At 42.4% G+C, this 26,587-nt stretch overlaps 2 protein-coding genes across 2 annotated transcripts; both read right to left on the bottom strand.

Annotated features, from left to right (window-relative positions):
• Positions 1 to 13,597: 13,597 nt before the first annotated feature.
• On the bottom strand, positions 13,598 to 14,545 carry LOC123347398 (olfactory receptor 11A1-like). The gene has a single exon (XM_044984813.1). It carries the CDS (start codon positions 14,543 to 14,545, stop codon positions 13,598 to 13,600), a length of 948 nt encoding a protein of 315 aa, XP_044840748.1.
• A 9,530-nt stretch (positions 14,546 to 24,075) lies between these two features.
• LOC123347397 (olfactory receptor 11A1-like) lies at positions 24,076 to 25,059 on the bottom strand. Its single transcript, XM_044984812.1, has one exon. The coding sequence runs from the start codon at positions 25,057 to 25,059 to the stop codon at positions 24,076 to 24,078; it is 984 nt and encodes a 327-aa protein (XP_044840747.1).
• Between the last annotated feature and the right edge of the window lie 1,528 nt (positions 25,060 to 26,587).

The raw sequence follows: 26,587 nt of genomic DNA, 5'->3' as shown, positions 1-26,587 counted from the left end.
TTGTTCCTCAAATCTTCTTTGAAAACTCTGAAACTCAACTGAAGGTTAATACCAACAAGTCTATAAACACGTAGGCAGGGATTTTCAAAACAGTTTAGGAAAAGAAGGAACTACACCCCAGTGCTTTTCAATAAGGTTTGGAAGCCCAGCTGTCCAACCCCACCTTTGAACATTTCTCCCATTCAGACTCGTGTTATACACTTACCCCACTCTTCCTGTTTCCCATTGTGGTAGGAGAACCCATGGCAGTGAGTATTAGAGATATTGGAATAATATTGGGAATAAAAATAAAAAAGTATTAATTTCCCATCATGCACTTGACTGTATTTTTCATTGCCACAAAGAGGCTGGAGCTCAGGAATGGAATTTTTGAAATTTATTTTGGGGCAGATGATCATATGGTTCAAATTGCATCTCATCATTAAATCAATGCACCTATGACAATTTACACCAGCTTAAAATCTGTTTTTACCTAAATAAATACAACCAAATGGGAGATACAACTCTAAAATATCCTCTGTATCTTCTTCCTATAACTCAGGATGCTTTGACTGGTAAGAACTTGGACCACTTTGATGGTTCCTTTGTGATTAATGAATTGATTTATTTACATTATTAACATGACTTATGGGAAAATTAAATGTCTTCAAGTCACCAGGGCTTGATAAAATGCACCCTAGAATACTCAAGGAGCTGACTGAGGAGCTATTTGAGCCACAAGCAATTATCTTTGAGAAGTCATGGAAGATGGAAGAGATTCCAGAAAAATGCAAAAAGGCAAATATAGTGCTCATCTTTAAAAAGGGAAATAAGGACAACCGAGGGAATTACAGACCAGTCATCTTACTTCTGTACCCAGAAAGATAACGGAGCAAATAATTAAGCAATCAATTTGCAAGCATCTAGAAGATAATAAGGTGATTAGTAACAGTTAGCATGGATTTGTCAAAAACAAATCATGTCAAACCAATGTGATAGCTTTTTTTGACAGGGTAACAAGTCTTGTGAATAAGGGAGAAGTGGTGGACTTGGTATATCTTGACTGTAGTAAAGCTTTTGATACTGTCTCACATGACCTTCTTATAAATAAACTAGGTAAGTGCAACCCAGGTGGAGGTAGTATAAGGTGGGTGCAAAATTGGATGGAAAACCGTTCCCAGACAGTAGTTATCAGTGGTTCACAGTCACACTGGAAGGGCATAATGAGTGGGGTCCCGCAGGGGTCAGTTCTGGCTCCGATTCTGTTCAATATCTTCATCAGTGATTTAGATAATGGCATAGAGAAAACACTTATAAAGTTGGTAGATGATACCAAGCTAGGAGGGGCTGCAAGTGCTTTCGAGGATAGGATTAAAATTCAAAATGATCTGGACAAAATGGAGAAACGGTCTGAAATAAATAGGATGAAAGTCAATAAGGACAAATGCAAAGTACTCCATTTAGGAAGAAACAATCAAATGCACACATACAAAATGAGAAATGACTGCCTAGGAAGGAGTGCTGCGGAAAGGGATCTGGGGGTCATAGTGGACCACAAGCTAAATATGAGTCAACAGCATAATTCTATTGCAAAAAAAGCAAATATCATTCTGGGCTGTATTACCAGGAGTGTTGTAAGCAAGACACAAGAAGTAATTCTTCACTACTCTGCTCTGATTAGGCCTCAGCTGGAGTACTGTGTCCAGTCGTGGGCACCACATTTAAGGAAGGATGTGGATTAATTTGAGAGAGCTCAGAGAAGAGAAAAAAATGATTAAATGTCTAGAAAACATGACTGAAAGGGAAGACTGAAAACAAAGGGTTTGTTTAGTCTGGAAAAGAGAAGCCATGATAACAGTTTTCAAGTATGTAAAAGGTTGTTACAAGGAGGAGGTTAAGAAAATTGTTTTTCTTAACCTCTGAGGATAGAACAAGAAGAAATGGGCTTAAATTGCACAACTTCCTAACTGTCAGAGTGGTTAAGCGCTGGAAAAAATTGCCTAGGGAGGTTGTGGAATCTCCATCATTGAAGACTTTTAAGAGCAGGTTAGACAAACACCTGTCAGGGATGGTCTAGATAATTAGTCCTGCCACAAGTGCAGGGGACTGGACTAGATGACCTTTTGAGGTTCCTTCCAGTTCCATGATTCTATGATTCTATGATTTCAATCAATTTCTCAGAGTTTATAGGAACACCCGACTTTTCTACAGAGCTCTCCTCAGGGCCTCCTTGACCTCTTTGTTTCTCAGGCTGTAGATCAGGGTGTCAAGACAGTGTTAAGGACAGAAACAATTTTGTTCAGGACTCTAAGTGCTCTGATGGTGGAGATGATATAAACATAAGATGCCAGAGTAAAAAGAAATGGTAGAATGATATTTGTGGAAGAGAAGATGAGGGTCGCCAGGTTAACCGACCGGTGTCACTGCAGGAAAGGTTAGTCATTTGGGTGAGATCACAGAAAAAATGATCAATTTCATTAGGGCCACAAAAGGTTAAATGTGACACCAAATATATTATTGTAGCAAGAATGATGAATTAACTTAGCCAAGATCTAACTGATTACTGTGTACAGAACCTGCCATTCACAAGCGTTGCATAGCGCAGGAGTTTACATATCGCTGAGTACCGATCATAAGACTTCGAAGCTAGCAGATTACACTCAACAGTGAAGAAACTGGGCAGCATCCTGGGCAAGATGTTGGAGGTGCAGCAGATTTCCAAGCAGGAAAAATTCCCCAGGAAGAAGTACATGGGGGTGTGAAGGAGCTGATGAGCCACAACTAGCACCACAATGAGCATGTTCGTAGCCATGGTGACTATGTAGATCCCTAGAGACAGCAAAAAGAACAGAATTTGCAGTCCAGGGAGATTCCAAGTATTCTCACACCTTCTTGTCAACTGTCTGAAATGGGCCATCTTGATTATCACTACAAAAGGGTTTTTTTTGCGGATACAGACGAACACGGCTGCTACTCTGAAACCCGTTAAAGGAGAGTAATACCAAAGCAGAGGGCACTGGCATGGGGCAGAGATGTCTCACAGGGATGATTTCATTAAAGGGGGGACTCTATGTCCTAGTAAAGAGGATAAGTAAAATAGAGGCAGTTGATAATGAGGAACAGTAGAAAGAAATAAAGTCCCATTTAAAAATCACACAATGTAAGGTAATCAGCTGAATATTGACACAATGTAAAAGTGCTTATATATCCAGGCTAGAAGTCCAATTACTAATATGGGTGAAAAGAAATGCCTGGCATCAAATGTGGATATCAATATAATAGGCAGCATTTTGTTGGCGAAAAGTTGGAGGAATGAGGATAATCAATGGGATACAGTAATATCAGAGTACAAAATGCACAGGAATGATAGAGTCGGTCACATTGGTTTGGGAATGGCATTATATGTTTAGAGCATAAAGTCAAAGAATGTAAAAATCTTAAATGAATAAACTGTACCATAGAATTCGTTAGGACCTCAGCTATGAACTTGCAGATCTCTAACTCTGTGATGTAACCTTCCGCTAAAATCAGCCTCTGTACAAGATGACTGGAAGGCAGGTAATGCAACACCAATTTTTAAAAAGGGGTCCAGAGGTGACCCTGGTAATGACAGGCTGGTAAGTCTACCTTCAATACCAGGTAAACTGGTTGAATCTATAGTAGAGAACAGAATGATCATATATATAGATGAACACAATTTGATGGGGAAGAGTCAATACATCTATTTTAAAGGGAAATCATGCCTCATAAATCTATTATAATTCTTTGAGGGTGTCAACAAGCATGTAGACAAGGGTGATCCAGTTGACATAGGATACTTGGACTTTCAGAAAATCTTTAACAAGGTCCCTCAGCAGAGACTCTTAAGCAAAGTAAGCAGTCATGGTATAAAAGGGAAGGTTGTCTCATGGATCAATGACTGGCTAAAAGACAGGAAATGAAGGGTAGGAATAAATGGTTAGATTTCACAATGAGACAGATAAACAGCAGGTTCCCCCAAGGATTTGTATGCTAGCCAACATATTAATTAATGATCTGGAAAAGTGAGTGAATAGTAAAGTGGCAAAGTTTGAAGACGATAAAAAATTATAGCAGATAGCTATTTCCAAAGCTGACTGTGAAAAATTACAGGGAGATCTCACAAAATTGGGTGACTGGGTAACAAAACAGCAGATGAAATTTAATATTGCTAAGTGTAAAGTAATGCATAGAAGGAAAAATAGTCCAAAGTATGTATACATGGGTTCTAAATTAGCTGTTACTCCTCAGGAAAGAGATGTGGGAGTCATTGAGGATAGTGAAGAAAAGTGAATAGAGAAGGGTTATCTACCCTTTCCCACAATACAAAAACCAGAGGTCACCAGATGAAATTCATAGGCAGCAGGATTAATACAACAAGAAGTACATTTTTTACACAATGCAAAATTAACCTGTGGAACTCATTTCCATGGGATAGTATATTGGTCAAAAGTATAGCTGTGTTAAAAATTAAGGTTAATGAGGTTGCCAGTTTTGTATCTATATAATATAACATTACCAATGTGTCCTATTGTAAGGCCGTTCCACTACAATAGCTTTTTATACACACTAGCCTGGTTTGAGATTGAAAAATCTTAGCTATGTCATTTGGTTCCCTCTCTTCTATTATAAATTTTAAGAGATACTGACTTCCTTAAGGAACAGTCCAATCTTTACATCTACATGGGGCATCCCACAGTATGTTAAGATGATCATAGCATCTGTTTTTACACATTCTCTTCTCGTAAGACTATGGGCTAGCCCGTGCGTAAAGATCAAACCACACTTAAAACAATTTGGATAGAAAAAATATTAACAAAAATGAAAGACATAATACAAGATGAAAGACTGGCCTCCTTTGATTACATATATAACAAATATCAGTTATCGCTGTCTCAAAGTTCCTTCTTTCAGTGGCAAAGCTCAAGGATTCATCCAAGGATGTCCGTGGTCTGTTTCTATTCAGATATTGGTCTGTTTCTATTCTTTCACCTTTAAGAGCATGTTAAGAAATATGGAAATAAAAGTCCTTTTATAGGAATGACTTACAGGTGGCTTAAGACTTTACGTTACCCTCTCAATCTCAGTCTTAAAGAAAAAAATGGGAAAAGGAACCTAGCCGTACTATCACAATTTCTCCCTCCTACCCAGACTGGCTTAGTGAGCTCTCTATGATGGCATTAATGGGAAAAATGACTCTGTCTCATAGAAACACTTGGAAAACATATGAAGGTATCTGGTCACACATGAAACTATTGCATACATTTGCAGTTTAGTATTTATTAGTCTTCGATGCTCAGAGGATATGTTCTCACATGTTTACCTATTTAGTCACTTTAATAGTTGATGCCCTGGATGACCTCTGCAGGTTCAGGGTTTTTCTTTGTTTACTTCCTTGGTTCCAGGTTTACAAAATAACAAGCACTGAATTTGGTTATTTATATGCTATATCCATCTTGGACATGCATTTACAGATGTTTTGTTATGTATTTATATTAAATGTCAAAACAATAAAATTAAGGGTTAGAGAAGGTTCATTCATTCATACCATGGCGTTCCACTATCCTCATTCTTCCTATTTCTCATTGCAATGGGAGAACCATTGACTACTAGGGTTAGAGAGACTGAGATAAGATGGGGAATAATGACCAATGCAGCTGTGTCAATTTACACCTGCTAAGGATCAGCCCAATTTACCTAAATAAATACAACTGACTAGGACATGCAAATGTAAAAAATGCTGAGTATCTTCTTGCTATAACTCAGGAGGACTGACAAGGTCCTTTCAGACCAGTATTGATTTATTGCCATATCAATCGCCCTCTCTAAAGCCTACATTTCTGGAGAGCTCTCCTCAGCGCCTCCTTGACCTCCTTGTTTCTCAGGCTGTAGATGAGGGGATTAATCAGGGGTGTCAAGACAGTGTAAAGGACAGAAAACACTTTGTTTGGGGCTCTGAGTGCACCGGTGTTTGGTAACATGTAGACAGTAATTAGGGTCATATAGAAAATTGTAACCACAATAAGGTGGGAGGAGCAGGTGGAAAAGGCCTTTTGCCTCCCAGTGGTAGAAGGGATCCTCAGGATGGTGGAGATGATATAAACATAAGATGTCAGGGTTAAAAGAAATGGGGGGACAGTGTCTATTGATGAGAATATGAGGGTCACCAGGGTAACCAGATTGGTGTTGCTGCAGGAGAGTTTAATGATTGGGGTGAGATCACAAAAAAAATGATCAATTTCATTAGGGCCACAGAATGCTAATTGTGACACCAAAGATATTAATATGGTAATAAGTGTGAATGAACTTATCCAAGATCCGGCTGCTAGCTGGATACAGAATCTGCCATTCATACAGGTGACATAGTGCAGCGGTTTACATATTGCTAAGTAGCGATCAAAAGACATCACAGCTAGCAGATAACACTCTGTGGTCAGTAGCAGAGCAAAGCAATAAAATTGTACGATGCATTGGCTGACAGAAATGGTCCTGTTTCCAGTCAGGACACTGGCCAACAGCCTGGGCAGGATGGTGGAGGTGTAACAGATCTCCAAGCAGGACAAGTTCCCCAGGAAGAAGTACATGGGCGTGTGAAGGTGTTGATCAGCCACAACTAGTGCTGCAATGAGCATGTTCGCAGCCATGGTGACTACATAGATCACTAGAAATAGCAGGAAGAAAAGAATGCGCAGTTCAGGGCGGTTCTCAAATCCCAGCAGGATGAATTCTGTGATAAACGTTTGATTTCCCCCTTCTCCTTTCTCCATGAGATGTATATTGGTTTCCTCTTTCTCCTCTCTCCATGTGACATATCTAGTGATGGAGAAAAAGTAATAATTAGTTAGGGTGGATGCTGTACCATGAATCTGGGTGGATTTCCCTCCATTTGATTCCATACTAGTTCACACTACATTGTTTATATTCATTCACAATAAAAACAAAACAAAAACAAAAAACCTGTGTCACACTCAAGCTTTGCACAGAAGTTTGGAACAGAGAATTCCCCCCACACACACACACTTGTCCAATAAAGCAAAAACCCAGTTAACTGATCGCTTTCTTCCCTTGTCCACAGGTTTTTGGTTTTTTCATGTCTGGATTAATAGATTTTAAGGCCCCAAAGGGCTATTAGATCCTGTATAACACACACCGTGGTTTCCCCCACATTGAACTCTATTACCTGTAGCACCTTAAAGACTAACAAATTTATTGAAGCATGAGCTTTCGTGAGCTACAGCTCACTTCTTCGGATGCATAGAATGGAACACACAGACAGGAGATATTTATACATACAGAGAACATGAAAAGGTGGAAGTATGCATACCAACAGGAAGAGTCTAATCAATTGAGATGAGCTATCTTCAGCAGGAGGAAAAAAACTGTTTGAAGTGATAATTAAGATGGCCCATAGAAGGTGTGAGGAGAACTTAACATAGGGAAATAGATTCAATTAATGTAATGACCCAACCATTCCCAGTCTTTGTTTAGACCACAGGTAATTGTGTCTAGTTTGCATATTAATATCACTTCAAACAGTTTTTTTCCTCCTGCTGACGATAGCTCATCTCAATTGATTAGACTCTTCCTGTTGGTATGCATACTTCCACCTTTTCATGTTCTCTGTATGTATAAATATCTCCTGTCTGTGTGTTCCATTCTATGCATCCGAAGAAGTGAGCTGTAGCTCACGAAAGCTCATGCTTCAATAAATTTGTTAGTCTTTAAGGTGCCACAAGTACTCCTGTTCTTTTTGCGGATACAGACTAACACGGCTGCTACTCTGAAATCTATTACCTGTGTTTGGCTAATGAAGATCTTCTAGAAAAGCCTCCGGGCCAGATCTTTAAGGCTATTTAGCCACTTAGTAGGAATTTAAAAGAATCTAGGCTCCCAAGGAATAGCAGCTTCAATGGGTGTTTGCCATCTCGATGCCTTTAAAAATCTGACCCTCCGTCTTGATTGGACGGCATCAGGAGACAGGGAATCCACCACTGACCTTGGTAGTTTGTCCCACAGGTTAATCGCCCGCACTTTTAAAAATGTGTGTTTATTTCTCATTTAATTTGGTCTGACTTTAACGTCCAGCTATTGGTTTTTGTCCTTCCTTTGTCCACTAGTTTCAAGAGCCCTTTAGTACCTGCTCCTTTCTCCCTATTCCCTGTAATCAAGTCAGCTCTCAGTCTTCTTTTTTGATAAGCTAAACAGTGGGGCTCTTTGAACTGTTTCTCACTGTTAAGCATTTTCTCCAGCCCAGCATCATTTTTGTGTCTCTTTGAGTTACAATCATCTGTGATCTTGCATCATTCTTCTTAAAATGTGGACCCCAGAACTGGATGCAGTATTGCATTGCCTGTCTCACCAGTGCGGTAGAATCATAGACTATCAGGGTTGGAAATGACCTCAAGAGGTCATCTAGTCCAACCCTCTGCTCAAAGCAGCACCAATCCCCAGACAGGTTTTTGCCCCAGATTCTTAAGTGGCATCCTCGAGGATTAAGATCACAACCCTGGGTTTAGCAGGCCAATGCTCAAAGCACTGAGCTATCCCTCCCACCTGTATAGAGAGGTGATTACACTTTCCTGCTCATTATTCTTCTGTTTATCCATCCAAGAATCACATCCATGGCATCATAGGGGGAGCTTATTTTGAGTTGCTTCTCCACCTCTGACTCGTACATTTATTTGTTGGGGGATAGGGTCCTACGGACAGACACTCTAGGACATGAATGTGATTGTATCCAGCTAGTGCCTGGAATGAGGGCGGGATACTGATCAGCAGCACAGAAAACAAGAGATTGTATAGAGGTTCCTGCCCAAAGCACAAAGGAAGCCTCCAACCAGGCACACATGCAGACTCCTCTCACTCTAATTGCCTTAGTGAACGATCAAGGAACACGAAGCCCTGTTATTATCGGTCATAAATTGTGAACTTAGTTATTGATCAACTATTCAAGGAGTTATAAAAACATACAACCAATTATTAGCTCTCATCAGTTGTTTGACTATCATGTGTCAGTTGGGGAGGAGCTGACGACCAGCTCTGTGTAGCAAAAAAGCGCAGCAGTAACTTAGTATACTGGGCCACTCTCTCCGTTCAGTAACATCAGGAGCTCTGAAGGGATATAGCGGGGGGAAGACAGGAAAGTGCACCCTTATATGGTTCTTAGATAACCCCATTATGGCAGCACACCTCATAATATCTCTGTGAGGTACAGCAATGCTGTTATCCACATTTTATGGATGGAGAGCTGAAGCAGAGAGCGAAAGAGCCAGATTTTTAAAGGTATTTTGTGCCTAGTGCAATTTTCAAAAGCAGCCAGTGCCTAGCTCCCAAGTCACTAAGCACCTAAATACCTTTAAAAATTGGGCCCAGAGTAACTTGGTCGGTACTACACATTGATGCTGTGGCAGAGCAGAAAACAGAAGTCAGGTCTCCCAAACATCAACATAGTGCCACAATCATTGGACTATCCTTGCTCTTGAGTGCAAGGTTGGAGCAGCAAACAGCCAGGCAAAGTTTGTTATGCAGGTGTCACTGCTTCCCAATCTGTAAGGAATGCCGAACCCCATTCAGTTCATTTATAATGTGCAACCTTTGCGTGTGTGGTGCTCAGCACCTCAGAAGAAATGCTGAGCGGCTTCAACTCCGATCGTAATCCATGGAGAAGATTCTCAACAAGAGACATGTAGCATCTCCCTGGACTGGGCAGGGAAGGAGAACCTTAAGAAAGTGATGGACTGCCAGACAGAAAGATAGAGAGACAGATAGAAAAAAGGGAAAAGAAGGATATATAGATAGAGGGTTGTGTAAGGATAAGGGTAGATAGAGCGAGGTTTTGGTCACAGAGACAGATACCTGTTTAAAAGTTAGATAGATCTGTAAAGAACTCAACAGAGAGATGAACTGATAAATAAGTAGATAGACAGAGGGATGAGTAATTAGTATAAATAGATAGATAGGAAGATAGATAAGAAGCTTAACATATAGATCTTCTTTATGTTTCATCCATTTCTCTAACACTATCATGATGAGATGCTTAAGTCCTCATTTAAGCAAAGCTGCAAGGAGGTGAGGACCCTGTCTACTAGGAGTGTTCTTCTTAGTGAGGTAAAGTCTGAGGCAGAGTTGGAGGGTTTGCTGTAAGACTGGTAACACTCACCTTTAATCCTGAGCATGAAGCAGTGACGTCTCCATCGACAGTGACTGGGTTTGGTCTCACAGTCAGACTTGTCCTCTGCTAAGGAGATTCCTATATGTTGCTGGGGGATGTCTCTCTCTCCTGTAGCCCAGCATGATTGTTTGCATCGCACAAATCATTATATGACTCCGGCTTTAGATCCTTGCAGGGTTTATTAGGTACAGCAGCCTTCCTGCTTCTGGGATCTCCCTTGGGCCCTGCTGCTAGTTATCTTTTACAATTACCTTCATAGGGGAATTAACATTGTGGTGTTGGTTAAAACAGTGAAACACCAAAGCTGATGCCACAGGTATTTGAATTCCAGAGGAAATCTCCCCTTTTCCCCCATGTGTTGTGTTTGTCTCAAGAGCCCCCGAGAATGGGAAATAAATTTCTGTGCCTTTACTAATAACATATGGCCATCCATAGATCTCAAAGCACTTTATACGGCATGGCAGTATCTTTATCCCTATTATACAGATCTGGAAACTCAGGCAAGGGGAAAAGGAAGTGATTCCCAAAGGGTTGTGAAACAGGACATTGGCATAGCTGGGTGTACCTTCCAGGCTTCCTCAGTCAAAGTGTATCACCATGGCTGCTGGACTAGACAGACTGAGACCCTTTGTCTATTAACGTTCAAAGATTTGTGTATGTGTCACAGGGATTTGTGTTGCTGTCCATCCCTGTAGCATCTGAGCAAATTCAACATAAAATTGACATTAATAGCAAAATCCCTTCTATAGTTAATGCAGACTCTGGCTCTTTCCTCTTTTTGGGGTGAGTTGGGGATGAAGCCCTCTGCTTTGGGGTGTGTTTTTGGTATTGAATTTTTCGATTATATTCATTCTCTTTTTGTGGGTGGAGTTTTGGTTGGGGTTTTGGGAGTACAAGGTGGAGTCATTTTATATTGTTAAATACTATAGAATCATACAATCATAGAAACTAGAGTTGGAAGAGACCTCAGGAGGTCATCTAGTCCAACCCGCTGCTCAAAGCAGGAACTACCCCAACTAAATCATCCCATCCAGGGCTTTGTCAAGCCGGGCCTTAAAAACATCTAAGAATGGAGATTCCACCACCTCCCTAGGTAATGTCCTGGTCAGCCCCTGCAGCAATCACCAAAAGCACAAGGGGTGTTATAATTGACTATGGTGACTCCTTAAGGACTCAAGTAGAGACGGGACCCCCATTGTACTGGGTGCTGCACACACACAAGGAGATAAACTCCCTGCCCCACAACATTTCCAACTGAAATAGACAAAGGGGGAGCTGGGAACAGAGAGGCCAATGGCTTGGCTGAAACCCCACCTGAGATCAGAATAAATAACAGAAAACAGGTGTTCTGATTTCTAGCCTCATGCCTTACTTGCTGGAGCACAGTGTGTCAAGGTTCCTTCCCCACTCTGAACTCTAGGATACAGATGTGGGGACCTGCATGAGAATCTCTAAGCTTAACTACCAGCTTAGTTCTGGTTTTGCTGTCACCACCCAAATTATTTATGAGTCATTTGGGAAACTCTGTCTATCTCCCCCCTCAGAATATCTCCCTCCCAAGTACTATAACCCTTACCTGAGTAGCCTTGAGAGATTTCTCCACCAAGTTCCTGGTGAACACCGATCCAAACCCTTGGATCTTAAAACAAGGAGAAATTAACCATTCCCCCTCCTCCCCCCGCCAATTCCTGGTGAGTCCAGATCCAACCCCCTTGGATCTTAAAACAAGGAAAAATCAATCAGGTTCTTAAAAAGAAGGCTTTTAATTAAAGAAAGAACTGTAAAAAGCATCTCTGTAAAATCAGAATGGAAAATAACTTTACAGGGTAATCAGATTCAAAGGGCCCAGAGGAACCCCCTGGTTCAAAGTTACAGCAAACAGAGGTAAACCCTTTAGCAAAAGGAACATTTACAAGTTGAGGAAACAAAGATAAAACTAACGTGCCTTGCCTGGCTGTTACTTACAAGTTTGAATTATGAGAGACTTGTCCAGAAAGATTTGGAGAGCCTGGATTGATGTCTGGTCCGTCTTAGTCCCAAGGGCGAACAATCCCCAAAACAAAGAGCACACAAACAAAAGCCTTCCCCCTACCAAGATTTGAAAGTATCTTGTCCCCTTATTGGTCCTTTGAGTCAGGTGTCAGTCAGGTTACCTGAGCTTCTTAACCCTTTACAGGTAAAAGGATTTTAGTGTCTCTAGCCAGGAGGGATTTGATAGTATTGTACACAGGAGGGCTGTTCCCTTCCCTTTATAGTTATGACACAGTGTAAGACATGATGGGTCACATAAACTCTCCGTAGCTTAAGCATTAGAGCACTGGGCTTGTTAGCAAAGGGTATCTCAACAATTTGGGATATTTTGCAAAGACTAATGGAGAATCCAAGAAACAGGCTGTCACAAATGCAATAGGCTTCTTACAAGGTCAAAAGATTTAGGAATATTATTTATAAAGCATTGGGGGAAAAGTGAGAAGGGGGAAAAACAATCTATTATATAATAAATTAATACATAACTTTTTTTACTGGGCTGGTTGGTCACTTGTTAGCTGGATTGATTTTCTGCTGGAAAAGTAGATTCTAAAGAGATTACACATAGTGAATCAGTAGTTTGTACCAGAGGCCACTTAAATCCAGCATTTTTCAGACTGAGGGTTTTCAGTTTTTTTGGAAAAAAATCTTGATTTTTTTTTAAATTTTCTATTAGCAATATATTTTATATATATACTTGAAGGGATTAAAGATGATGGAGATATATATCATGCATGAGTTTAATGTGAAACTTTCAGAACCTTTACATAAGACTGGAAGAATTAATGGGGAAATCTAATAAATCCAGAATAGAACATTCTTATGATTATATCTCAAACTACCTTACAAGTATTCAGAAAATGTTTGAAGAATTATTTAAAAACACTCAAGAGGAAAACAGAAAAAAAGAAAACACAGTTTATTGACACTAAATACTGAACAGTTCCCGGTCATGCCAACTGGTAATTTTTTAGATCATTTGTTTTGTTGTGGGAAAGGTTGTGATGCACACAGGAAGAGTAGCCCGATGCAGATCCCTTTAAGGTCAATGGGAACCTTTCCCTTGATCTCAGTGGAAGTTAGACTTGTTCCTCAATTCTTCTTTGAAAACTCTGAAACTCAACGTAGGGTTAATGTAAACAAATCCATAAAGATAGAGGCAGGGATTTTCAAAGCAGCATAGGAAAAGTAGGAACCAAATCCCAATGCAACTAAACAGCTGTTCCCTGGCATGCAGGAGGTGCTGGGAGAGAGGGGAAGGAGTTGATAAGTGGGGCCCACAGACCCCCTGGGATACCCTCATGGACCCCAGGGTCCATGGATCCCAGCTTAAGAAAGATTGACTTAGATGGTTCCCTTCTGACTAGTGATTTATTCCCATTTCAATTAATTTCTCTGAATTCATAGGAATAACCTACATTTTGGCAGATCTCTCCTCAGGGCTTCATTAACCTCTTTGTTTTTCAGGCTGTAGATGAGGGGATTGATCAGGGGTGTCAAGACAGTGTAAAAGAATGAAAACACTTTATTTGGGGCTCTCAGGGCCCTGGTGTTTGGTAACATGTAGACAGTTATTAGGGTCCCATAGAAAACCGACACCACGATAAGATGAGAGGAGCAGGTGGAAAAGGCCTTTTGCTTCCCGATGGTGGAAGGGATTCTCAGGATGGTAGCGATGATATAAACATAAGATGACAGGGTCAAAGGAAATGGAAGAATGATGTCTATGGAAGAGAAGATGAGGGTCGCCAGGGTAACCAGAGAAGTGTCACTGCAGGAGAGATTAGTGACTGGGGTGAGATCACAAAAGAAATGATCAATTTCATTGGGGCCACAGAAGTCTAATTGTGACATAAAAGATATTAATATGGATATAAAAATGAGTGAAATTAACCAAGATCCAGCTGCGAGCTGCATACAGAACCTGCCATTCATAAGTGTTGAGTAGCGTAGGGGTTTACATATCGCTAAGTACCGATCATAAGACATCACAGCTAACATATAACATTCAGCAGTTGCTAGGAAACCAAACCAATAAAACTGAACCATGCAGCCTGTAACAGAGATGGTTCTGTCCCCTGTCAGGAGACTGGCCAGCAGCCTGGGTAGGATGGTGGAGCTGTAGCAGATCTCCAAGCAGGATAAGTTCCCCAGGAAGAAGTACATGGGGGTGTGAAGGTGCTGATCAGTCACAACTAGCACTACAATGAGCATATTCGCAGCCATGGTGACTATGTAGATCCCTAGAAACAGCAAGAAGAACAGAATTTGCAGTCCAGGCAGATTCCCGAATCCCAGCAGGATGAATTCCGTGATAGACGTATGATTTTCCCCTTCTGCTTTCTCCATTCTCCATGTGCTGCAACTAATGGTTGAGAAAAAGTACTGATTTGTTAAGGAGTTTGCTGTACAATGCTGTGGTCTCCGTTTATCTGATTCATTGTAAATTCAGAGTGCCAATGAAGACCAGGGTTTATATTCCCTCCCAACTGAGGAACAACTTCTCACCCAGGTGTTGCACAGAGGTAGGGACAGATTTTCCCCGCCATTCCGGCCAAAGAGCAGCAACACAGTGAATTTCTCACTTTTCTACACCTGTTCTCAACTTCTTTCATTTATCAGTTCATGGAGTTACAGGTTAAAAGGGACCATTAGCTCATCTCATCTGACATCCACTATAATCCACACCAAAGAAAGTCCCCAGCTAGTCCTGCGTTGAGCTCAATTAATTGTGTTTGACTAAAACATATTTTCAAAAAAGCAGCCAGAGCCAGATATTTAAAGGTATTTAGGGATCTAGTGGGGTTTTCAAAGGCATCCAGGCAACTAAAACTCATTGATCTGAATGGGTGTTAGGCGGGTAGCTACTTTTGAAAATCCAAGTAGGCACCAAAATACCTTTAAAATTCTGGCCCAGGGTGACTTGCTCAATGCTATACAGAAAGGTGGTGGTAGAGCAGAGACTAAAACCTAAGTCTAGTTTAGAAACCAAATGACTAGCTAGTGCAGGGTTTCTCAAACAGGGGTCTCCACTTGTGTAGGGAAAGCCCCTGGTGGGCCGGGCCAGTGTTTTTACCTCCCCCGTCCACAGGTCCGGCGGATTGCTGCTCCAGGGCAATGGGAGCTGCTGGAAGCGGTGCAGTCCGAGGGATGTATTGGCTGCCGCTTCCAGCAGCCCCTATTGGCCTGCAGCGGTGAACCGCGGCCAGTGGGAGCCGCGATCGGCCGGACCTGCAGACGGGGCAGGTAAACACACTGGCCCGGACCACCAGGGGCTTTCCCCACACAAGCAGCGACCCCTGTTTGAGAAACCCTGAGCTAGTGCCTTAACCATTGGGCTACCCTTCCTCTTGAGAGCTAAGATGGAGCATTAAATGGCCAGGGAAAGTTTGTCCCATTGGTGCCACTACTTAATCTGTAAGGATTTCCAGTCTCCATGCATTTCAAATGTAGAGCCCTTTCCTGTGTGGTGCTCAGACCCTCCCAGGAAATGCTGAGGGCTCTCTGCTCCCTCTGAAGTCCATGCAGAAGAAACACAGCAGAAGATACATAGCATCTCACAGGTCTGGGGTGGGCAGGCACATAGGAATCTGCACTACAGGAAGGGCTGGGTAGGCAGCTGAGAAACAGTTGAGAAACTGAGGAGAAAGGTGGAGAAAGGTTTCTGAGAAAGTGAAATGATGTCCAGGATAGGGAGACAGACAGATAGAGGGATGTGTAAGGTGATAGACAGAGGAGTTTTTATGGGAACTCTCAGAAGTTTAAGGAGATAAGTAGATAGATGTGTAAGGGACTCAACAGAGATTTATAGATGTCTAAGTAAAAAGATGGAGGGATGTGAAAGGGATTTGGTAGCGGGAGAGATAAAAAGACAGAGAGAGACTGTAGAAGAGGCTTGATATAGGCATAGATTTAAGGGCTTAGAAGGGTGAATAAATGGCTTATTAGAGAGAGAGAGGTGACGGGTGGTAGACAGATCTCCTTTGTCTTTCATCAGTTTCTCTAGCGATAAATCATTATCACATTCTAAAGTCCTTACTCAGGCAAAGATCCAGTGAGTGAAGACACTGACCAGGAGGAGTGTCCTCTGAGGAAGAGATTGAAGGTTTGCCCCGTGACCAGTCTCACTCGCCTTTAATCCTCAGCATGAAGCAGCGACCTCTCCATCGACGGTGACAGGTTTGGTCTCACAGTCAGTCTTGTCCTCTCGGTTCTAGGAGACAGAGCTGCATGTTGCTGTTGGGATGGGTCTCTCTCCTGCTGCTCAGCATGCCAGTCTGCATGACACAAATCCTTAATGTCTCCTGCTCTGGATTCTTGCATCCTTTATTGGTGAAAGCAGACTCCCCCAGCCACCTCTGCTGCTGGGAGCTCCTTTGGGACGCCTGCTGGGGATCACTTAGAATTACCTTAATAGGGAAAGTATTAACACTGTGCTGTTTTGTTAGTACAGTATAACACCAAAGTCGATGCCTCTGGTATTCTCATCCCAAAGGAAATTTTTCTTTCCCCCATGTGCTCTGTGTGTGTCAAGAACTCAAGAGAATGGGGAATAAGTGTCCATGCCTTTAATAGTAACATCTAGTTCTAACAGGCCATTTTCCATCCATGGATCTCAAAGCACACTACACAGTATGGCCAGTATATTTATCCCCACTTGACTGATGAGGAAACTGAGGCACAGAGAATGGACATGATTTCCAAAGAGTTATGAAACAGCCACTGGCATAGCTGGAAATAGCCCCCAGGCTTCCTCCACCAATATGTCAGCCCCGGCTGCTGGGCCACACAGATTGAAAGCTTTTGTCTATTACCATTCAGAGATTTCTGTGTGTATCTGAGGGATTTGTATCGCTGCCCATCATTGTAGTATCTGGGTAACTTCAACATCAGATCAGTAAGCATAGTAAAGTCCCTTGTACATTTAATGGAGTCTCAGATTGAAAGGTAACTCTGGCGTTTTTCTCAGATCTAGTCTCCAAGAACACACAAAGAGCAAGGAAAGTAACACAAGCCATTCACAAGAACAATGTCTAGTCTGCCTTAACCATTTTATTAAACTTACCAGCACGGTTATGATTATCTAAGCATATAAAATTCCTAACAAAAATATCCATGCATACGTCATGCTCACATCCTCCTAGAAAGTCTTAGGGTCTGGGGGTTTCCTCAATAATTGATCATCAGCAGACAGATGGTTCCTGCTGGAATTTTCCTGAATTTAACTCATTTTTACCATTCAGGGCACTGTCTTTCATAATGTAATTCTGACTATAGATAATATACTGTGCATGTGAATCCAAGGGTCAAACCTCTTTTTCCTTATCTGTATTGTGTCCCCCAAGAATATTGGGGTATCCTGTTTTTCACAAGAGGTTTAAAGTCCTTTTTATTCTCATTAGCATTTATGCACAGCATGTACCCTGCGGTTAGGGCATGTGTTAGAAAAATGTGACTACTGGGTATCTTATAATCAAAAATGAATCTTGCAGTTAATTTTTCACAATACCACCCATTGGCCCATCTTTTCCCATAACCTTATGGCCTCAGGATATACTTTGGTCACTTACTTATGTCAAGCATTTCTTAAACCTAAGGCCTTCTGTGGCTAAGCTAAAATCTTGCAGGCCTCAGCCTGTAGGCTAGGCATTTCAGCCATATTCACTTAGATACCTAATGCAAATTTCTCGCTTCTGACTACTGATCAATCTTATCCTTCTATAATCCTACAATTTAAATCTATTTAATGTACAATGATTACATATGACATGCCAAGTTAGTTAATCATCACATCACACAATAAATGAATGATCAAATGAAGCAATTGACTACAGATTGCTTCATAATGCAGGTTTGAGGTGACAAGCAGTAGCTGTAGAACTTACAGAAGCAGAAGGCCACATTCTAAATCTGTGCTGAGCTTGCCCAGCCCTCAGCCACCAGAACGAATGCTGCATTGGCAATTGAGAGGGGACCGCACTCTGGTTTGTTACTGGCCGGTGGGCAATTATTTTGGAGTTGGAAAATACGCAGTGGGGGCCATTGTTACGCAAGTGTGCAAGGCCACAAATCATCTCCTGCTACGCACGAGTGTGACTCTCAGTAATGTGCAAGACATTGGGAATGGATATGCAGCAATGGGGTTCCTGAACTGCAGTGGGGCAATAGATGGCGTATGTATCCCTGTTTTGGAACCAGCCTACCTTGCCACATAGTATAACAACAGAAAGGGCTACTTGTCTATGGTCGTGCAAGCATTGGCAGATCACCAGGGATGCTCCACTGACATTAGTGTTGGCTAGTCAGGGAAGGTGCATGATGCTTGTATCTTTAAGAACACAGGACTGTTCAGAAAGTGCAAGCAGGGACTTTCTTTCCCAACCAGCAGATTACCACTGGCAAGGTTGAAATGACAATAGTGATCCGGGGATCGAGTCTGCCCCTTGCTCCCCTGGCTCATGAAGCTGTCCAGTGGCCACTTGGACAGCACCAAGGAAAAATTCAACTACCAGCTCAGCAGGTGCAGAATGACCGTTGAAGAGCTTTTGGTAGATTGGAGGGGCGATGCCACTGTTTGCTCACAAGATTGAACCACTATGAGAAAAATATCCCAACGGTTATAGCTGCCCGCTGTGTCCTGCATAATATCTGTGAGGCAAAGTGGGGTGAGGGGGATGCCACAGGGGTGGTGGGCAGATGTGGAGCGGTGGTCTGCATAGTTTGAACAGCCAGACACATGGGCAATTAGAAGAGCACAGTGCAGAGCTATGAGGCGGAGGAAGACCTGGAAAGAGCATTTTAACAAGGAGCCACAGTGACACATTGTGGTGATTCTTAAGTTCCGACGACTGTTCGGAATTGTGTGGCGCCTGGTGCGTATTTATGATTATAAGACTGTTTGTTAATGCAACTATTCATTTGGCAGTGCTTCCTGTACTTTTATAATGATTACCCTGTGTTTGTCCCTGGCCCCAGGAGATCTGTTGTCCTGTACAATAATAAATAGTGGGTGTTCTCAGTAGAGCTAAGTGTTCTGGATTACATGTGGTGAACTAATAAAGATAAGCTATTTTTCTCACAAGCCAAAACCAGTGCATAGAATCTTTGTGCAACTAAAAAAAAAAATACAATGAAAACATCTGAAATAAATTAAAGAAACAGAACTTTACATGTGGAAAGAACATCCTTGTACATTTTGGCTTCATATACAGCAGCTGTGGCTCTCACAGATCAGTGTATGTGAAGCTGTGGGTGTCCTCCCAGGTAGAGCAGTAGGGGTATTAATGCGGCTTCTGATGCCATATGTAAAAATTGAGCTGGGAGTAGGGAGGTTTGCAATGGAATTCTCAGTTGACTGCAAAGGGAGGTCAGACCATGACTGTTGAACCTATAGGTCCACAAGAATCTGCAGCATCTGTATTTGCTGCTGGATAAGCCCCATTGTGTCTTGGGGCATCTCCCTCTGCTTTTCCTGCTGGGACTCCTGTGCCTTGTAGCCTTTTTAATTTATGTAGCAGTAATGCAAGGAACCGACAGGACTCTCTCCCGTAAGACATTGGCTTAGGCAGTTTAGCACAAGTAAAGTAGGCCTACCACCCTTAGCATGTATCAAATGGCCTGGCTGTTACCCTAGATTCTGGGGAACTGGGAATAGCTTGCTCAAGAGAGGGAACTGGTACATAACGATACCAGGCAACCACAGGAACATTGAATTGATACTGGGCTTGGATATTTTAGGATAGAATAATTGGCTGATGTTTACCCGCAAACTTGCTTTCGCAATAGGTGACATATATGACAATGAACTAAAGGAATATGTTAACTTATAGGATACAGGTATTCCAAAATGACGAGAGTGGGGAAGTTAGATATGGACATGGGAGTTTAGGCATCTGAATGAATAGTCATTCATGATAATATCCAGGCCCTCTAACAGGCCAGGCAGGGGCTAGATTTTCCATCACTGACTCTTCGTGCTTAGTATCTACCACCCACCTTTGGCACTGGGTGTCTGGCCCATCGGACTCATTTGTCTTGCCAGGGACAGGGCTGACCCTGTGTCTCCTACCACCAGGTCCCCGAGGAAGGGTGTGAGTATATATTGAGCAAGGGATGACACCAAAGACATTCCTCATTCTATATTACTGCTTTTTGTTTATGTGGTTTGGCGCTTCCTCGTCTGTACTAAGGGTGTTAATAAAAGTGGCTAAGGCATTGCTTTGCTCTCAGTGCCAATGTCTTTGCTGTACAACCCAGAGTTCCCCATACAATAATGAACTTCTTAGCAATTAGCAACCAATACAATTATAAACCGTTAACAGGGCCGGATTAACGCAGGGGCTCTGGGGGCTGCAGCCCAGGGCCTCGGGTTAATAGGGGCCCTGCAACAGGCCTGCGGATGGGGGGGGGGCAAAGGGGACAATTGCCCAAGGGCCTAGGTGATTTAAAAGGGCCCGGGGCCCCAGCCGCTGTTGGCAGTGCAGAGGGACTAAGGCGGCTTCCTGCCCACCCTCGCTCCACACCACTCCCGGAATCAGCCAGGGCATCCCTGTGGCCCTGGGTGGGGTGTGTCTCTGCGTGCTGCTGGCAGCAGCATGCTGTGGAGGCCCTCCTGCCTCCCCGCCACACACACCCTCCCAAGCCACTTCCAGAGGGGTGTGCCGGTCGCTTTCGGAAGCCACACGAGTTAAGGGCCAACCCCCTGACTCCCTCCTGCTCCTCCACCCCCTACCCCCACCTAAAGCCCACACACCCTCCCGCGTCCAAGCTCACACACATATGTTTGAAATTTGGCCCTGGAAGCCCAGAGCCCGCATCCCCTTGGACAGGGCCCCACAAAATCTAACAGCCCTGGGCCCACAGGAGAGTTAGTCTGGCCCTGACGGTTAAAGAATCAGGCTACATCCTTTCTCCTGTCTGTTTTTTTCCCCCTTCTCCAGGCTGTCTGCAATGTTCACCCTCCAGGCCCTCTGTACCCGGGCCGATGCAGCCCTGGCTTGCAGGATCTCGCTGGATGTGTCATCCTGAGTCCTCTTCTTTCTCCTCCTTACCTGCCCCAGGTGTTCTGAGAATCCCTAGTGACCATGCACAGCCCCACACACCAGTCCCAGCCAGGAGTGAGTATGGCCCACCGGGGGTGAGAAAGTGGGAGGGGGGAAATGTAGTGGGAATTGTTTGGTTGCATGAAACTATGTGTACAGGGCAAGGGCACTGAATACTGGCACCATTTTCAACAGTTGGCAGTGATTTTAGCCTGTGGTAAAAAGGCTCAGATAGCACAGCTGCTGCTGGCATGCTGAAGCTACCCAGGGCTGTATGCTGCTAGCCTATTAACGCAATGGCACCTGCTGAAGTTATCGCCAACTGGGGTGGGAAAGTGTCCTAGTGCTGGGGAAGAAATGAGGCCACCATCCCTAGAAACCTTCAGGAGAGGGTTGCAGAGTACCTCCATGAATGTTGCCTTGAGATCTCTCAAGAGGGTTCAAGGGACATCCCTGTGTACATAAACAAACAGATCTGCATGGTCTGCCTTGATCTAACTCTATAGGTAAATACGAAGCAGATAACAACTCTACCTTCCTTGGTTGTACCACTACTTCTTCTAGTCCAAGGAAATTCATAAAAAGTCAAAAGCTGTATCCCGCTAAGTGAGGGGCAGGGGCATCATCAATACATGATTGTTATAGGAAATCCATTCACACACTTACAGATGTGCAATATTTCACCAGTTCCCAGGGGTGTGCTCGACCCCCGCTCCGCCCCAAGTCTTGCCCCCTCTTCACCCCTTCTCCCATCCCAGCCCTGCCTCTTCCCACTCACATCCCATTCCACCCCCTCCCTTCGCTCTTTCTGCCTCTGCTCGTCCCCTTTCCTCCCTGCCCTAACGCCACCTGACTGTTGCTGAACAATGGGCAGGAGGCACTGGGAGGGAGGGTGAGGAGCTGATCGGCAGGGCCCACCAGCGGGTGGGAGGGCAGGGGAGGGGAGGAGATGATCCAGGGGGCTGATGGTGGGTGCTGATCACCCACTATTTTTTTCTGTGGGTGCTCCAACCCCAGAAGACACACAGAATCATTGTCCATTCACACTTCCTTGAGATGCCTTCATCTGCACTGCCAGCACCGACTGGACTGTGGTGGGGTTTCAGACATGTTCTGGCTCACAGCATAGCTGGACCCCCTGTTCATAAGTCGCCCCATCATCCACCTCCTCTTCCTCCTTGCTGTTTATGACAGTGCCCTGTGACTTTGGCTCCTCTGAGGTATCCACGGTGGTGTGTAGGGTAGTGATGGGATTTACTCCAAGTATCTCATGTAGCAATTTGTATAAGCAGCAGGTCAGTGGCTTAGTCTTGGATTGGCTGTTGACCTCCCTGGTCTTCTTGTATGCCTGGCACAGTTCCTTCTTTCAATATAAGGAAGAGTTGCAGATATTAGCTGGCTTATGTTGGTGAAGTAGAGATATTGGCTTCTGTCACAAGAATTCCAAACAGTTTGTAAACTTTGTGTCATCTCAGCAATCTGGGATCATTTCCAAAGACTAAAACTGCTAATGGTGAATCCAAGAAACGCAGAAAACATGATACCACAAATGGAATAGGCTGGTGACAACGTCAAAAGGCTTAGATTATTATTTCAAAAAATATGCAACACAGAAAATAGTAAGAGACAAAACTCAACCCATTTTTTATGACAATACATAACCGTATTTTGAATGGACCAGCTGATCATTTGTTAACTGCTTTGTTTTTCTTAGGAAAAGTGGATTTCTGAAAATATTACACATAGTAGATGAATAATCAGAACTAGAGCCCATTTAAAATCAACAGTTTTCAGACTGGGGGTTTTCACTCTTTTGAACAAATCCAGAAAAAAAAAAAGAAACTTTCCATAGGGGACAAAAATTATCTGCCTTCTCTACTAAACAGATCCTGCCTTTGTTTCACTGGAGACATTCAAAACATTTGTCTGAATGAAATAATAAATGGAGAATATAATAAATGTAGATTAGGAAGTTCTCATAGTTATAGCTCAAACAACGTAACAAGTGTTCAGAAAATGTGTGAACAAGTACTTAAAAATGCAAGAGGAAAACAGAAAATAAAATGTATTATCGCTTAATACTCAACAGAAAACGGTCAAGCCAACTGGTAAGTTACTGGTATATTTATTTTGCAGTTGGAAAGGTGATGATGAACTGAGGATGAATAGCCTGATTTAGACCCACAGAGGCCAATGGGAACCATTCTGTTTACTTAAGTGGGCGTTGGCTTTGTTTCTTAAATTTTCTTTGAAAGCCCTCAAACTTAACTGATTATTAATGTCTACAAATCAGTAAAGATATAGGCTGGGGTTTTCAAGGCATCTTATCCAATTTAGATGCTCAGCTCTCACTGTCTTTCAACAAAGATTGGATGCTGAGCTGCCAACCCCACCTTTGAACATCTCTCCCATTCACAATAGGGTTATACACTTTCCTCACTCTTCCTGTATCTCCTTGCAAAACAAGAACCCTTGGCAGCCAGAGGTAGAGAGACTGAAATAATATTGAGAATAAAAAAAGAATGCTTTAATCTCCCATCATGCACTTGACTGTATTTTTTATTTAGGCAAAGAGCTGGAGCTCAGAATGGGATTTAAAAATATATATTTAGAGGAAGATAATGATCTGGTTCAAATTGCATCGCACTGTAGAAATGAATGGCCCTCTAGAAATTGACACTGGCTGAGGATCTGCCATTGTTTAACTAAATAAATACAACTCTAAAAATAAAACCCTCTGTATCTTCTTCCTAAAACTCAGGATGCTTTGACTGATAAGAATTTGGACCATGTAGATGGTTCCTTTCTGGCTGATGATTTGATTTATTCCCATTTCAATCAATTTCTCTGAAACACCCTATACTTCTGCAGAAATTTCCTCAGCGCCTCCTTGACCTCTTTGTTTCTCAGGCTGTAGATGAGGGGATTGATCAGGGGTGTCAAGACCGTGTAGAAAACAGAAAACACTTTGTTTGGGGCTCTGAGTGCACCAGTGTTTGGTAACATGTAGACAATCATTAAGGTTCCATAGAAGATTGTTACCACAATAAGGTGGGAGGAGCAGGTGGAAAATGCCTTTTGCCTCCCAGACGTGGAAGGGATCCTCAGGATGGTGGAGATGATATAAACATAAGATGTCAGGGTCAACAGAAATGGGGGAACAGTGTCTATGGAGGAGAATATGAGGGTCGCCAGGGTAACCAGACTGGTGTCGCTGCAGGAGAGATTGATCACTGGAGTGAGGTCACAAAAAAAATGATCAATTTCATTAGGGCCACAGAAGGCTAATTGTGACACCAAACACATTAATATGGTAAGAACTATGAATGAACTTAGCCATGATCCAGCTGCTAGTTGGATACAGAACCTACCATTCATACGGGTGACATAATGCAGGGGTTTACATATCGCTAAGTATCGATCATAAGACATCACAGCTAGCAGATAACACTCAGTGGTCACTAGGAAACCAAACAAATAAAACTGCACAATGCAGCCTGTAACCGAAATGGTCCTGTCCCCAGTCAGGAAACTGGCCAGCATCCTGGGAAGGATGGTTGAGTTGCAACAGATCTCCAAGCAGGACAAATTTCCGAGGAAGAAGTACATGGGGGTGTGAAGGTGCTGATCAATCACAACTAGTGCTACGATGAGAGTGTTTGCAGCCATGGTGACTATGTAGATCACTAGAAACAGCAGGAAGAAAAGAATTTGCAGTTCAGGAAGATTCCCAAATCCCATCAGGACAAATTCTGTGACAGATGTTTGATTTTCCCCTTCTCCTTTCTCCATAAGGTGTGTGTAGGATTCCACTTTCACCATTCTCTGTGTGATGTAACTGGTGATTGAGGAAAAAGCAATAATCATTGAGGGGGTTTGCTGTACGGTTAAAAGTCAGTCAATTTCCTTCCATTTTTTTCCATAAGAATTGAGATAGCAAATTTGATTGGAGTTTATATTCTGTGTCAGCCAAGGGACTGCTTCACACTTAGGTACTGAATAGGGCAGTGGCTCTCAATCAGGGGTACCAATCCCTTGGGGGTATGCAGATGTCTTCCGGGGGTACATCAACTCATCTAGATATTTGCCTAGTTTTACAACAGGCTAAACAAAAAACTAGTGAAGTCAGTACAAACTACAATTTCAAACAGACAAAATGAGAAAGTCAGCAATTTTCCAGCAATAGTGTGCTGTGACACTTTCATATTTTTATGTTTGATTTTGCAAGCAAATAGTTTTTAAGTGAAGTGAAACTTGGGGTATACAAGACAAATCAGACTTCTGAAAGGGGTACAGTAATCTGGAAAGGTGGAGAACCACTGGCATAGGGTATTGGGATACAGATTCCCCTTCAGCCCACCCAAAATAGCAGAAAAACTGTTAATTTATCACTTTTCTACTAGATTATTTGCAGTTAACTCGAAAAATTAGTCGGAATTAATTGCCATTTTAATTGCAATGTTAAACAGCATACCAATTAAAATTTATTAAATATTTTGGATGTTTTGCTACATTTTCAAATATATTGATTTCAATTACAACACAGAATACAAAATGTACACTGTTCACTTTATATTATTATTTTATTACAAATATTTGCATTTTAAAAATAAAATAAATGGTATTTTTCAGTTCACCTATTACAAGTACTGTTTATCATGAAATTGCAACTTACAAACATAGATTTTTTTTTGTTCCATAACTGCACTCAAAAACAAAACAATGCAAAACTTTAGTGCCTACAAGTCCACTCAGTCCTACTTATTGTTCAGTCAATTGCTAAGACAACAAGTTTGTTTACATTTATGGGAGGCAATACTGCCCACTTCTTATTTACAATGTCACCAGAAAGTGAGAACAGGCATACACATGGGACTTTTGTAGCCAGCATTGCAAGGTATTTACATGCCAGTTATGCTAAACATTGATATGCCCCTTCATGCTTCAGCCACCATTCCAGAGGACATGCTTCCAAGCTGATGACACTGGTTAAAAAAAATATATATGTTAATTAAATTTGTGACTGAACTCCTTGGGGGAGAGTTGTATGTTTCCAGCTCTATTTGACCTGCATTCTGCCATATATTTCATGTTAGAGCAGTCTTGGATGATGATTTAGCACATGTTCATTTTAAGAACACTTTCTCTGCAGAGTTCACAAAACACAAAGAAGGCACCAATGTGAGATTTCTAAAGATAGATACAGCACTTGACTCAAGGTTTAAGAGTTTGAAGTGCCTTCCAAAATCTGAGCGGTACGAGGTGTGGAACATGCTTTCAGAAGTCTTAAAAGAGCAACACTCCAACACAGAAACTACAGAATCCAAACCACCAAAAAAGAAAATCAACC

The sequence above is a fragment of the Mauremys mutica genome, chromosome 13, assembly GCF_020497125.1.
Source record: "Mauremys mutica isolate MM-2020 ecotype Southern chromosome 13, ASM2049712v1, whole genome shotgun sequence".
Lineage (NCBI taxonomy): Eukaryota > Metazoa > Chordata > Testudines > Geoemydidae > Mauremys > Mauremys mutica.
Note: the sequence above shows the minus strand (reverse complement) of the source record. Positions and strands in the feature narration are given on the sequence as shown.

Coding starts and splice junctions, on each gene's coding strand:
- LOC123347398 (XM_044984813.1), bottom strand. CDS start 14,545: ATGGAGAAAGCAGAAGGGGAAAATCATACGTCTATCACGGAATTCATC.
- LOC123347397 (XM_044984812.1), bottom strand. CDS start 25,059: ATGGTGAAAGTGGAATCCTACACACACCTTATGGAGAAAGGAGAAGGG.